Here is a 15787-nt window from a genome sequence, read left to right as displayed (position 1 = left end):
GCTTTTTGGAAAGACATTAATCACACATTGTTTACTATGGCAAAAAAAATCTAACTGCTTAAGAATCCATGCAATGCAATGCTATACAGTCATCATAAATACTTGGACACATTTAACAACCTAAAAAATGACTTCTATTATACTGTTAAGTGGGAAAAGTGCATTTACGGTACCGGGGCAACCACTTAGAAAGTAAACAGAGGGTTGGAGAGACAGCCCAGCAATAGCTGCTATTGCAGAGGACCTGGATTCGATTCCCAGCACCACATGGTGACTCACAACTATCCGTAACTCCAGTTCCAGGGAGTCTGGCACCCTCACATAGACATACAGGCAAAACACCAATGAATATAAAACAAAAATAAATAAATCTTTAGGAAGTAAACAGAAAACAAGACAAGGAAGCAAACAAGCTGCTACCAGACATTGAGTCAGGTGGCAGTAATTTGTTTTCTAAAATAGCTATCAAATATTTTAAGAGTTCAAAATAATTTGCAATCAGAGTACTACTGAGTAAAATCAAGAGGTGGCAGAGTCCCATAAGTCTATATGCAGCACTATCTTCAATTGTCTATCAGGACTCTACCCTGCCTAGCAGAAACCCTGTTCAACATTTCCACTCATCCATTCAAACATCCCTAAACACACAATCTACTCCCTATTACACATGTACCCGCCACATCATCCTCCCCAAATGCCCCAAACGCTCTGCCTAAAGACTCCATATCTGCTCTGAAATCCAAGCCACATACCACCTTCTTTAGGAAGCCGTCTCTGAAAAATTCTCCCACACCAATTTAGCCAGGCTGGCTTTGAAAACTCAACTGGCCTTGAACTTCAGGCCTCCCTGCCTCATCTGCAAACTGGGACCATAGGTGTATGCTACCTAGTTGGCAGAACCTAAAACTGGCAAAGCTTTTGTTCATCCTTTCCGTCCTTTCATTACCAGCGGCAGGCCAGATGAAATGTGATTCTATGGCCTTGCTGGAATGATCCTCCTACACTGACAGACAGTGCTTATTTTACTTAACTGCCAATATTAGGAAACAATTACAGATTTACACATTCCAGTGCCTAGAGTCAAGTGTCTCTTCAACTTTCTCTGACCAACCAGCAATTCTTCCCTGGTCTAGGAATGAAACTGGGAGACCACTCTCCTCTAGGCACACTCACTGGGCTCAGCTAAGTGACTTGCTCCACACAACCTGAGTCAACACAAATCCTGACACCATTTATAAAAGGCCATGAGAGCTGGACAGGATAGGCCACACCTCTGTCCCAGAACACAGAAAGCACAGACAGGCATCTCTGTGAGTTGGAGTCTACATAGTGAGTTCCAGGCTAGGGCTACATAGTAAGACTGTCTCAAAAAAAAAAAAAAAAGAAAAGAAAAGAAAATAGACACTAAAACCTAGAAATTATATCTAGTCAAAATGTCCTTCAAAAACCAAGGAAAAACATGACAATCAAATCTGTGGATTAGCATGCATGAAGCCTGGTATGATCTCCAGCCCTACAGAAACCAAGTATGGTGGTGTGTATGCCTGTAATACCAGTGCTCAGAGAGTGGCGGCAGAGTAACTAGTCAGATAAGGACACCCTAAGATACAGGAAACCCTGCCTCGGATGGATGGATAGATGGACGTACGGTAGGAGCACTGAATTCTTTTAAGATATAAAATGCAGGGGCTGGTTCAATGTGTAAATTGCTTGCTATATAAGCATGAGAAGGACTTTAATTCCCAAAAACTCATATTAAAAAAAGGAAAAAGAAAAAAAAAGGCCAGGTGTCTTAGTTACTATTCAACTGCTATGAGGAGATACCATGATCAAGGCTGCTCATAAAAGAAAAGAGTGAGTCCATGACCATCATCATGGTGGAGAGCACGGTGGCAGCAGGGCAGGCAGGCATGGCACTTGAGCAGCAGCTGAGAGCTCACCTCTGATGCACAAACAGGAAGTAAACAGAGACATGAGTGGGCCTGGTGCAGGCTTTTGAAACCTCAAAACTCACCCCTAATGATACACTTCTTCCAACAAGGCCATACCTCCGAAACCTTCTTAAACACTACCAATTGGGAACCAAACATTCAAATATATGAGCCCATTAGTCATGGCAATGTGTATGTATGTATAATTTCAACAGTGGGAGGTGGAGACAAGGGTATCCCTGGGATCTGGGCAGCCAGTCTAGCCTAATCTGTGAGCTCTAGGTTTAAAGAGAGGTGCTGTCTCAAAAATAAGGTTGAGGAAATTAAGGAAGACACCTGCATCAGCCTTCTGGACTCTGCAGGTACATATACATACAATGCATACACTTGCACACCCATGAATACATAAGCAAACACATACACAGTTACACAATAACAACTGGAATATATCAAACGTTGATTTCCTGGTTTGGACACCACTGGGGCACCTGGTACAGTAGACAGATTTTCTGCACCAGTTTTGCAACTTCCTGTGAGCACACAATTGTTTCAAAATAAAGGGTTGTTTTTAACCTAAGTGGCGGTAACTTCTTTTAACTATTATGATGTCCTCCCTCCCAAAAAAAGCCAACATACCTAGGCATGATAGCTTACTTTTATGACAATGGCATTTTAGAGATTAAAGGAAGGAGGCTCAGCTGAAAGCCAGCCTGAACAACATACATAATAAGGCTTTGTCTCAAAAAGAGGGTTGGGAAGATAGCTTACCCAAAAGTCTTGAGTTCAATCCTCAGAACCAACACACACACACACACACACACACACACACACACACAGAGAGAGAGAGAGAGAGAGAGAGAGAGAGAGAGAGAGAGAGAGAGAGAGAGAGAGAGCGCTAGGGCATGGTGGCACACACTTGTAATTGCACTGGTGGTGAAGTAGACAAGTAGATCTCTGATAGCAAGATAAGTGACCTAGCCAAGATGAGTCCAGACCAGTAAGTGAGGGAGGGTGCCTGAGAACAGTGCACAAGGTTGTCCTCTGCCTACCACATGCATGGGTACACATGCACCCCTACACAGGAAGAAAAGGTAAGCAAAGAAAACAGTAAAGAAGATTATAATTAACACATTTTGAACAACAGTACTGGTTTAAGGTACTTACCTTTGAATGTGTATACATATACATACACACACTTTCCCTTTTTTGCTACCTTCTTTGTACTTTTTGTTTTAATGATCATGTTGTCATTTTTAAGGTTATCTATCCAGCTGATACTCTAATTGAAGAAAGAAAATGGAAAAGGGGTGGTATAAATGAGAGAATGGCCCCCATAGGCTCATATGTTTGAATGCTTGGCCAGCAGTCAGTGGAACTGTTTGAGAAGGACTTTCAGAGGTGTGGCCTTGTTGGAGCAGCTGTGTCACTGAGGGTGGACTTCAAGGTTCAAAAGCCCACACCATCTGTGGCCACCCTTGGCCACTAAGTCCGAGTATTGGGTGAAAGCTTGGAGATTTGGATGAACCACAAGACACCTGGTCCACTTCTGAGAGAATGTCTCCCACCTCTATTGTGGAGCAGCCTTATATACAAACTTACAAAAACCCCAGGTCAAAGGGTTCACAACAGGATAGTGATCCCAGTGGGGTGAGGTCAGGAAAACAGGAGGAACCTATGGCTATGATGGAATACAACTTTCAGAGACCCCATGGGGGCTGGGTTCCAACAACCAGCCCGTCTCTCACTTCCTCCCTGCCTAGTCCCTATGGATCAGGATGTAAACTCTCAGCTACTGCTCCAGCACCATGACATGGACTAACCCTCTGAAACCACACAACCCAACTAAATGCTTTTGTTTAAAAGTTGCCTTAGTCATGGTATCTCTTCACAGGAATAAACAGTAACTAAGACATGGAAATATTAAGCTTTCCCAGGCTGATTAGCCAATTTACAAAGCAATGATCTTTTGTTCTAGCTTCATTCAACTCATAAAACAACATAAAACTCATGAAAACATTCTACTAGAGCCCTACACCAGGGTTCTTTAGTTGACTGTTAACTGTAAATTTGAGCACTTAAGGTATTTTTACAGGAGACTAGATCCAAGTTTGAGGACAGCATGGACTACAATGAATTCCAGACTAGCTGGGGCTATATAAAAAGACCTTGTCTCAAAAAAGACACAGGGGAGGGAGGAAAGGACCTACTAACATACAAGCTAAGCCTAATGGGCTTATCTAACCCGGAACTTGAAAGCAAACGTGTCTCCCTGTGGATCCATTATGTGCACCAGTGTCCTCAGTGCTCACACGTCTCAATTTGTCACATTATAGGATAGCCAGAGATATGAAGATGGTGGCAGATTTGACCATCTCAACCTGTCCACTATGAAGAAAATGTTCTCAGGTTTAAGTCCAGTTGGCAAGATGCACTGTTTTTCTAGAACAGGCTACATTTAAGTAAATGTGTACTACACCTAGTAATCTGTGTACAACATGGCTTTGGGGGTCAGAACTAGCTGTGAAACCTGGCTCTATCATGTAAATTTAGACAAGCTATTAACCTTATTCTTCCTGAGCCAATGTTCTTATTTTCCTCATTTATAAAATGGGACCAAAAATAGTTACACAGCACAAAGACAAGAGAGATTAAATGAGGAAACAATCTGTAGTAGTTAGGACCCCTAAGCAATGGTTAGCAACAAATGTATCTAAGAAATACACTATCCTCTTCCTCCAAACCCCAGCCCCCTCCCTTTCTACTAGCATCCTTCTAGTCCCCTCACTACTGCCTTGCGGCTTTAGCACATGATCCACATAGCACCAGTCCTAACTCCCTGTACTCACTTCCTGCACATGTCCATTTCCTAGGGCAAAAGCTTACAGATTACATGGATTCTAGGCAGGGAAATGACTACAGTCACACTATTTCAGTCTTACCACATACCTCAAGTACTAGTACTACCATTTTTAATCTCTTAGGTCCACCTCCACCTTCTTATTTCCACTCCTGAATGAGGTATCCAAATATGCTGAATCTTACAAGGCACAGGAGCAGCAAAGAGGAGTGAGCAGGCAAGGAGGATGAACTTCAACCTTCTGAACTATTTGACATTTGTCTACAAGGCCTTTTAATTATTACATAATAAAGGTAAATAACGAAACCAAAAAAAAACTATAATCAAAGATAAGATATTAAACTAATGAACTAGAAAGTGTCAAAAAGGTAATACTTTATGATATTGAACATGGTCTCAACTGCAACATAATGAAAAGGACAAGCATAAGTAGCAGACAGAATGAGAAAGAAGCAAAGAAAGGCCAAGTGTACCAAGTGTTCTGGGACTGATGAGTGGGAAGCCATGATGAGACAACAAGGTATGATTTTGGAAGTTCAAATCTTATTCTAAGTATCACTTTTTGCATCTAGTAAGTCATCTTCTTCCCTATGGAGAAGTCTAAAGTTATACTGCCTGTGGGAATCAATCCAGAGTACATGTGCTTCCAATTACTCTCCCTGATTAAAGACCTGGTCTCCAACAACCAAGGAACTGTTCCCCTCATCTGAATTATATATGGGCTCCCCGAGGTAGCTGTGGCAAAGTGCATTAGGCAGACTGATGGAAGGAGAACCTGAAAGCTGGGGGCAGCCTATCCTATTTCATTTCTGTTGCTATGATAAAATACCTGACAAAAAGCAATCTGGGGTATCTGGATAACAACTCAAGGTTATATAGCCCATTACTGCAGAGAAGTCAAGACAGAGCACAACAGAGAAGATGAATGCAAGCATACTTCTTATGCTCAGTTCATAATACAGTGTAGGACTCAAACCCAGGGAATAGCACCACCCACAGTGGGCTGGTTTTCTCACATCAATTAACACAACCAGTCAATCACTCCTTAGACATGCCCACTGGCCAGCCTGATCTAACCAATGCCTCACTGACTCTTCTCAGATAACTTTGAAGTGTGACAAGTTGTCAAGTTTTAACACTAACAATCACAAAGCTGGTATGGTGGTGAGCACCTGTAACCCCAGCACTCAGGCAGAGTTCGAATCCAGCCAGGATACAAGGTTCCTACCTTAAAAAACAAAACAAAAAACAGAGACTGAGAGCATGACAAAAGCAGAAGACTAGAAGGCCAGGGTTAAGACACAAACATACTGACAATATCATCACAGGTACAGCAGAAGAGGAAGTTAAATATGACTCAACATTAAGAGTATACAGTGGATGAATGAGGTCATTAACAGAACTAGGCCATGGGGAAAGAACACTACCCTGAGAGAAAGATGATAGATATGGTTTAGATATTAACTGATGGCCACAGCAGGCTAGGGTATACATTCATGCCCAAAGGTTTAGTTCCTATCAGTTCACAGGTGACAACTGAAGCCATAAGCAGAAAAGATCAAGGGAGAATAAGTCAAGAATTAATAGCAGAGCTGGAAAGAAGGTTAAAAGCATTCACCACTCTTCTAAAGGACCTGATTCTCAACACCCATATTTTCAACCTCCATAACTCCAGCTCCAAGAAGATCCAACACCTCTGGCCTCCATGGGCATCTACAGACACACACACACACACACACACACACACACACACACACACACACACCAATATAAATTTAAAAATGTTTTCTAGTAAAACAAAGGTGGCAATGGCAAAGACACCAAGGGAGCCACAAAAAAAATATTTCAAGAAAAGACAGCAGATACCAGGAGTCACAAATAGTTGAGAAACATAAGGACTAAAAACCGGTTATGGTTTTTATTTTTTGTCTTTAAGAAAATAGTATGTAGTCTAAGTTGGCCTCAAACTCACCATACTACTGCCTCAGAATCCTCAGTGCTGGGACCACAGACATGTACCATTAAGCTATTTACATTGAACCGAACACATTGTTGTTACAGGTGGTCTTTAAAAGTAGTTGAAGACCAGAAGTCTGCCTACTGATTAACAATTTATTGTGCATTTCAAATCACTACAAGATAAAATTTTGAAGGTTCTCATTACAAAGAAATGGTAATTAGAAGTAACATGTTAACTGAGCACGATATCACTCTATAACCCCATGAACATGCACAATGATTGTGCTACAATAATCTCGGGGGGGGGGGCCTGGAGAGATGGCTCAGAGGTTAAGAGCACAATGGCTGCTCTTCCAGAGGTCCTGAGTTCAATTCCCAGCAACCACATGGTGGCACACAATCATCCATAATGAGATCTGGTGCCCTCTTCGGGCCTGCAGGCATACATGCAGGCAAAACACTGCATACATAATAAATAAATAAATCTTTAAAAAATAGACGAGGAAGAGGAAGAAGAGGAAGAAGAGGAAGAAGAGGAAGAAGAAGAAGAAGAAGAGGAAGAAGAGGAAGAAGAAGAGGAAGAAGAAGAAGAAGAAGAAGAAGAAGAAGAAGAAGAAGAAGAAGAAGAAGAAGAAGAAGAAGAAGAAGAATCTTGGATGTTTGGTGGTGGTACCAGCACTCAGGAGTCAGGGGCAGGTGGATCCTGAGTTCAAGGCCAGCCTTGAACCCAGAAAACCTGTCTCAAAACAAACAAACAAAGAATCTTGGACAAAATAAAATACTAAGAATACCTTTAGAAGTCAATCTGCAATGGGTTATACAATATGAATTATGAAGAAATGGGGAAAGGAAGGTTAAGGCTAAAACAGAGGCAGGGCAGGGAGCATAACTCCACCATATGGTAGAGTGTTTGCCTAATGCACATGAAGCTGAGCTACATGATCAGCAGTGGAAGGAAAAAGCAGAGAAGCAGTAACACTTCCCTCTTCACCTCTGCCTATGCCAGCACACTCTCCTTAGTTTCAATTACTTAAAAATCTTCAACTTGACCTTGTACTGCAAGGTATCAAAATCACCTCCATCACAGCCTCCCACCATTTATAGACATAGCCAGATCAAGTATTTTGTCAGCACATGGTCAATCTGTTATCTCTTTTTTTCAACCCTCTACACCTACTAATCCAAATCACCAACTTATTCAACCTTGTAATTATTCCCAGTCTCTATGTTAAAGGCTTCCTAAATAAATTTAGTTTTTTCCCTTTCTTCACTGATTAATGAAGAGATTTTAAAATGACAATTCTCACAGGACATGGTACCACACACCTTTAATCCCAGCATTCAGGAGGCAGGCAGATTGAAGTTAACCTGGTCTACATAATAAATTCAAGGCCACTCTGAATTCCACATCCATGAGCAGACCTTTGACACATCCCACAGACAGTATTATCTATGGTTCCCTCACCAATGAAATCTAGGCACAGCCAATGGTCTATTTTCCTTTGAGGGAAATCTCCAGTTACTCTAGGGTAATTCTAGAAATCCTCCACCAACTAGCTGCAAAGGACTATGTATCATTCTCCCCAGGTACTTCACACAAGTCAGCACCATGAGCCAACCAATCTATATGATGCTTTCCTAACATGGCACATTTTTTTTTTTTTTTTGGCCAGGCTGAGGAGCATGGTTGATAGATGTCAAGTACCCAGCTTTTGGGAGGCTAAGGCAGGAGGATTGGCATTCTGAGAACAACTTAGACATCTCAAAAGTGAAAGAAGCAAAAAATGTTTATTAAAGATGAGAGAAATGGTGTGTCAGAGTGATGAAGGTAGGTAATGTCTTGGGAGCCTAGAAAGTCAGGGCACCCCAGTGTCTCCCTCCAGTCACCTGATACCTACAATTCTCTTCTTGTGCGCTCCAGAGAGATAATGAAACCACAAGGGAGCACTTTTACCTGGAGGACCTTTTCCTTCCTTCCCTTAGTTTTAAGATTCTTTAAACACGATGTCTAGAAAACCTCCCTTCTCCCGGTTCCCTTAATCTGAATCAGCCATTCTTTGGATGCTTTTGTACTTAAGCCATCTTTTACTATCATTCTTATCACTATCCCTAGTTATCAGAATGTCTCATCTCCCCACTACACACACTCCCCTCCAAGGCAAGCAGAACACTGTCCTGAAAGCACAAGTTTTGAGAATGAACTTTCTTTTTTTCTTCATTTCTTTTTGGCACTGGGCCCTTCACACATGCTAAAAGCAAATGATCTGAATTTGATCCGAAGCAAGCAAGGGTTTGAATCCCAGAGTTCTACTATTTGGTTGTAGTGTGACATTGGGAAGTTGCCTAACCTTTATGCCTTGAGTGCTAACTATAAAATGGCTGCTCTCTTCCAGAAGTCCTGAGTCGAGGGGAGGGGGAAGGGGAAGACAGAAAAGAGGGGAGAAGAGGAAGGAAGGAAGGAAGGGAGGAAGAAGGAAGGAAGGAAGGGAGGGAGGAGGGAGGGAGGGAGGGAGGGACAGAGACAAAGTGAGTGAGTAGGTAGGTAAGTTTGGGGCTGAAGTGATAGCTCTCTGAGGAGGGTAAAGAGGCCAATCCCACAAACCTGACAACTTGAGTTCAAACCCCAAAACCCACGTCTAAGACCAGCTATGGTGGCCCATATGTGTAATCCCAGAGCTCCTATAGTGGCATGGGAGGCAAAGAGAAGAGACTCCCCAGAAGATGGAGGAGCTCACAGCTCAACAGCAGAACCAAGAAAGGCCCTCCCTCAATCAGGTGAGAGAAGACAAGGACTCCTCAAGTGTCCTGGGACCTCCACACATGCACCATGGCATGCACACACCCACATCCACATACAAATTATAAAATAGAAAATGTTGTCAGGGCTGGAGAGATGGCTCAGTGGTTAGGAGCACTAGCTGCTCTCCCAGGGGACCCAGGATCAATTCCCAGCACCCACATGGCAGCTCACAGCTGTCTATAACTCTGCTTTTAGGGGATCTGGCACTCTCAAACAGACATACATGGAGGCAAAACACCAAAGCAACTTAAAAAAAAAAAGAAAAAGTAGTCAAGGCATGGCAGGAAGAACTGAAAGTCTAGCTAGTCATTTCCTGATACTGAACTGCCTCTCTAGACTGTCTCCAATGGCACGGCCAAACACAGAACCACTGAGCACTACTGAACTTTTCCTGCTTTCTGTCTTGTCACATGGTGCCTCCCACAACATGGTGTACAGTACAACACACCGGGTGTGAATGATCTAATTTTGTCTTCACTGCAGGGACCACATTAGAAAAATTAGTTTTAATCAATACAATTGGGGGTTGCATATGCATGTACAAGTGCATGTAGACATGTATGCACATGCCTGTGAAGGCCAGATATCAAGCACAGGTGTCATTCTTCAGTGAATACCTTGCTTTTGATACAAGGTCCTTCACTGGCCTGGAGCTTGCCAAGAAGCTAGGCTAGCTAAGGATCTGCTCTCTGGGCATCACCAGCACTGGGATCACAACTGTTTTTTAAGTGGGTTCTGGGAACTAACTTAAGGCATCATGTTTGCATAACAAGTACTATCCCAACTGAGAAATCTTCCTAAACCCACTCCAGTGTGTAAGTAGGGGGAGGGAGACAGAGGGAGGAAGGGAGGTATGAATGAGTGCAGGTAAATGCTCTCACGACACATATGCCAACATTCAGGAGTTGGTCCTTCCCTTCCTTCTGTGGGTTCCAGGAATTGAACTTGGGTCATCAGGCTTTCGTGGCAAGCACTTTTACACACTAAGTCATCTTAAGCAATGGGGGGAGTGGGGAGGGTGGATGCTAGCTAGACAGTGGTGACACATACCTGTCACAAAGTTCAAGGTCACTAGTCTACATAAACATAGCAAATATTAGGGATACATAAGAAGACACCTACACACAAACACACACACAGCTGTACAAAAAAAAAGATTGCTAATTTAAGCAAGGGCTCAATCTTGACAAAATTTCTATATAAAGCAGCAACTCATTCAATACTGAGGACCAGCTTTGCAAAAAGATTAGTAGGAACTGATAACATGTTACATCTCTCAATAACTGCAGAATTAAGCTCAGTGGTGGAGTGCTTGCCTAGCATGTGTGAGGCTTCAGTTCAACTCAGCACTAAAGGAGAAGGAAAATAAGTAAATAAATAAACTTAAGAAAACCAAAAATGATGCAGCATTTAAGACAGAGCTCAAGGAGTTGGATCAGTCTGAGGGAGCACTTAAGTGCCTGCTCTTGAAGAGGACCTGGCTTTAGTTCTCAGCACCCACATTGTGGCTCACACCAGTCTGTAACTCCAGTTCCAAGGGATCTGATGGCCTCTTCCGACCTCTGCTGACACCAGGCACACATGCAGTACCCAGATAAACATGCACATAAAATGTTAAATTTTTTTTAGAAAAAAAAAGGGGAGCTGAATACAACTAGTTTTCCAGTAATTCTGCTCTGTAACTATAAATCTTTTTAAGTGGTAATAAATTTTCATATCAAGATTCCCCCACCCCTACAGTGATAGTTTTGTTCATTTTTAATCCTGTTGTTCCCATGTCCCACTACTGCCAATCTCAGAACCCAACAAAGCAATTGGGTAATTGGGTGACACTGCCCATTACCCTTCCCAAGGAGGTAGCACAGTGTTCAACAAAATGTAGAGGCCTTTGAGCAGAGCTCCACCCCTTGCTAACAGGAATCCTAGATCTGTTTGCCTTCCCCAATACTAGTGACAACCTGGCAGGGTTGGTGTAAAAGCAGAACATAAAAATAACTGGCATATGGTGAAGGGTTTCACACAGAGTCCAGGCTGACCTGGAACTCACTACTCAGCCCAAGAATGCCTCAAACTCTTAGCAATCCTCCTGTTGAACCACAAAATACTAGGATTTCAGGTGTGCACCACCACATGTAGACAGAAATTAATTTTTATCTGTTAGGCTATTTTACTCATTTAAAAAAAGACATTTAAAACACATAAATTGTTCAAGACCAGCCTGGTCTACAAGAGCTAGTTCCAGGACAGCCTCCAAAGCCACAGAATAACCCTTGAAAAACCAAAAAAATAAAACACATAAACTTAGATCAACACTTATCTTAAAGGTCAAAAGGTAACCTGGCCTAATGGCCCACACCTATATAATCACCACAGAAGGCTCAGGCAGGAGAGACAGGATTTCAGGGCTAACCTGGGCAAAACAGTGAGTTCAAGGGCCTGCCTGGTATACAATCACCCTTCAATCTCCAGAGTCAACTATGAGTTGTTATAAATGAAGAGAAAAGAATTATTGAAATAAAGGGCTGTAATTCCCAATTAAAAAAAAAAAAATTGTCCTGTCAGGCACAAACCAGGCAATGTCTTCCTGACTTAGCAAGGACCACACCACCTAACCCCTTGACCTTCCTCTTCTGGAACAATTACAGATGAACCATTAAGGTCATGACAGTAGATTCTATTGGTCTCACACCCATAATGGCTACTTCCTGCATGCTTAAATTGAGGTTTGCATACAAAAATCAACAGCTTCACAATTAATTATTCAAAGATAATCAATCATGCTCTTAATGCCCTAACTGTCGATTAGATGAATCCTGAGCACAAGGGTGAATTGCTAGCTCTAATGTACACAAAATTCTGTCCCTGCAACATACTAAGTTCCCTGAGGGCAGGACACTGTCTATCAAGCTCTAAGTACATTCTCTAGGTGTAGCATATAAAGGCTATTTAAACTAACCAAAAGATTTGTACACTTGGAGCTGGAGAGATGGCTCAGCAGTTAAGAGCACTGACTGATTTCCTGAAAGACCAAAGTTCAATTCCCAGCACCCATGTGGCAGCCCACATCTGTTTGTAACTTCAGTCCCAGGGCTTCTGACACCCTCACACAGACATATATGCAGGCAAAACATCAATGAATATCTTAAAAAGATTTACATACTCATATTCATACAGTAGCAGAAGCAAACCAGGTATCCAGAGGAATGAATGGGCAAGCGAAAGACTGGAGGAAATTCTTCACACCCTACATTACAGATAAACCTTGAAGACACTCACTAAATGAAATAAGCCAGTCATAAAAAGAGAATACTCTTCTATATTAAAAAAAGGGGGGGTGCTAAAAAGATAGAAACAGAAAGGGAAATGGTTGGGAGTCTAGGGGAGAGGAACTACTAAAGGAAGGAGCAGGGGGTTAATATTTTGGGGTACAATGTTTCAGTTTGTGGAGATTAAAATTTTCTGGAGATGTAGAGCATGACACCTACACAATATAAATGTACTTAATGCAAGTGAATTGTAAATTCATTTAAGTGGTTAAGTGTATTTTAATCACAATCTGAAAACTCAAATATTTGGGGCTGGAGAGATGGCTCAATGGTTAAGAGCACTGACTGCTTTTCCAGAGGATCTGGGTTCAATTCCCAGTACCACATGGCAGCTCACAACTGTCTGTAATTTCAGTTCCAGGGGATATGACACCCTCACACCAATGAAAATAAAATTAAACGATATTTTAAAATTCAAAACTTTAGCTGGGTTCAGTGGCCCACCTTTAATCCCAGCACCTGGGAGACAAAGGCTGGTGAATCTCTTGTGAGTTCTAGCCTGGTCTACATAGTAGCACACTGTCTTTATGATATTGAAGGAATGTGAGAATTCATAGATGCTCCATTTTTAGGGAACATCTCTACATTGTACAGAGAATTCAGAGCTAAACAGCTCTGTCACCTCTTACAGTATTTATATAAACATATACACCATCTATAGTACCCACAGTACAATTTATGTCATGCCACTCAGCTTTAATGATATATTTTACCCAGCTTGCTTGTAAACCCAGGAGGACAAAGTGAGTGCCCTAGATCCTCTTTCCATAACCAGGACCTTACACACCACCCACCCATCCCTCAAGACAGTCTAGTCTAGCATGTGCATTAAAAAACTGTGCCAATGACTACATCTCCAATATACCACTAACCTGCCAAGCAATGGGGGGGGGGGGGAGGCGCTATCCCTGGAGATGCTCAAACCCAGGCTAGGCAATCAACCACTCATGGGGTACAAACTAAACTGAGGCAGATAAGGAATCAGACAACTAACTTCACCTTGCCTACTGTGATGGGCAGATAAGGCTCAAACATTGCAATGGCAAAAGCTAAGTGCTCAACAAACCCAACTGTGAGTACACAAACCCAAAGGAGTGTGGAGGGGCTAAAGGACCTGGAGTTTGGGGGCCGGGAGGATATCTTCCTAAGGTTTTTGAGTTGGATCTGAAAGGACCCAGTTTTCCAGGGAAAAGGCCGGAACATAAAGCAGAAAGAACAGTGGCCAAGTTGTACAAAGATGCCACTGCTGACTCTGTCATCATCTGTATCAGTAACCTCTGCAAATCCCACACTAGGTTTCTCCAAATCCAGCCAGTTCTTTAGTAACAGACTGCTTATGTTCAAATCGCGCCACTGTCCCAGAGGAGTCGCTTGACCTTGGGCAGAGTAATTAACTGCTCCCTGCCTCAGTCTCCCCATTTCCAGGGGTTGGTGTAATAACTATTTGTCAATCACTTAGCAAAGGAAGTGGCACACAGTAAGCCATCGATAAATGATACTGGCAATCACGACTCGCTGCACTAGGAACACAGCAAACAGGGAGGCAGGGGGGTGTCGTACCCGCAGCGTTTCCAAGGTCCTCCCTCCTGGATCCGAGACATCCAGTGGGGGGGGTGGGGGGATGGGAGCGTACAGCCGGTTGCACACCCTGCACGCATGTGTCACCCGCCAGGCTCGCACGCGCCTCTCCCCGCCCCAGGGAGAAGATATAGCTCAGCTGTCCCGAGGCCCACTACCACCCCTCCAACCGGGACGCTGACCCACTCACCATGCTGGCCGGGGAGAGGGTGGCTCAGGTGAGCTGGCTCTTGGGATCCGACGCGTCCCGCTCGCACAGTTCAGGTCATGGTCCCGGCAGGCTCGGGGAGTCCCCCGCCCATGCAAAGACTACCCGTTTCCCACCCGGGCCCCGCCGGCACCTTCAAAAGGAGCACAGCGGCCTCATGGAGGACCCCCGAAGCGATTCATCCAGACCTCGGCCCACCCCAGGCAAACGCAAAAGCAGGAAACGGGGCAAGGAGACAGCTGTGTGGGGCCCCCCGCCTGGGCCCGACCCCCAGGAGGGAGGCTGCGGGCCCAGGCAGGGACTCCCCGGCCTCCGCGGCCCGAGGCGGCGACGGCCCGGGCCGGGGCTGAAGGGGCGGAGGCTGCCCGGGCCTGGGCGGCGCGGCCGGCTCAGGAGAGAGGCCGCGGGCCCGCGCAGTTCTCGCCGCCTCTACCCTCGCGGCGGCCCGCTCCACATCCCTGCGCGCCGCCCGCAGCCGCCGCTCGCCCCGCGCGGCCACCCCCAGCCAACAGCCCAGCGCGCCGGAAGTGGCGAGCACCAGGCGGCCTCAGCCCGCGGCCTGCTGCGGCGCTGGAACCGGACCAATCCGGAATCAAGTGAGGGCAGAGGAGGGCGGGGCCGCACCTGACGGTTCTCTGGCCCCGCCCACCTCGTCCCCGCCCTAGCGGCCGGGGACCGCCGCGTTGGTAAAGGGACACGCGGCCATTTTGGTAAAGGAGTGGTTTTCCTTTCGTTTCTGTCGCTCATTCATTCCGCAAGTGTCTTTTGAGCGCCTTTCCGCATCCTGGCACCAGACTAGAAGAAGTTCAGCGGCACTGGACTGTGCTGTCCTTGGGCTTTTATTCATTCAGTCCACTGCTCTGGGTGCTAAGACCAGAAAGTGCAACCGGACGAAACAGTGTCACGATCTTAAACTGGCTTCATCCTCAATTCTAGATACTTAATACTTAATAGAACAAAACAGAACAAATGTTCCAATGAGCAGAGTATCAAAAGTGGTCTTAGATCAATGAAAAGGGGCATAGAGAAAGCAGAGACAAACCACCACTGGATTGTTTAGAAGGTACTTACAAAGTTGGTGCAGGGGAACAAAAGAAAAACAGCTGGGTAACAATTTACCTTCGTGTG

The 15787-nt window shown here is 44.3% G+C and overlaps 1 protein-coding gene across 2 annotated transcripts in view; it reads right to left on the bottom strand.

The window, feature by feature from the left end:
• The window catches only part of Xpo6 (exportin 6), a 109473-nt gene extending 94297 nt beyond the window's left edge, over window positions 1-15176 (bottom strand). The window contains exon 1 of one of the 2 annotated variants that reach the window (XM_027404693.2): window positions 14642-15176. In XM_027404693.2, the coding sequence (XP_027260494.1) occupies window positions 14642-14644 (3 nt within the window). In that variant the 5' untranslated portion in view covers window positions 14645-15176. The remainder of the gene's footprint in view (window positions 1-14641) is intronic. The other variant, XM_027404692.2, reaches the window with a different exon arrangement.
• Window positions 15177-15787: the final 611 nt, after the last annotated feature.

Source organism: Cricetulus griseus, chromosome 3 (genome assembly GCF_003668045.3).
Source record: "Cricetulus griseus strain 17A/GY chromosome 3, alternate assembly CriGri-PICRH-1.0, whole genome shotgun sequence".
NCBI classification, from domain to species: domain Eukaryota; kingdom Metazoa; phylum Chordata; class Mammalia; order Rodentia; family Cricetidae; genus Cricetulus; species Cricetulus griseus.
Note: the sequence above shows the minus strand (reverse complement) of the source record. Positions and strands in the feature narration are given on the sequence as shown.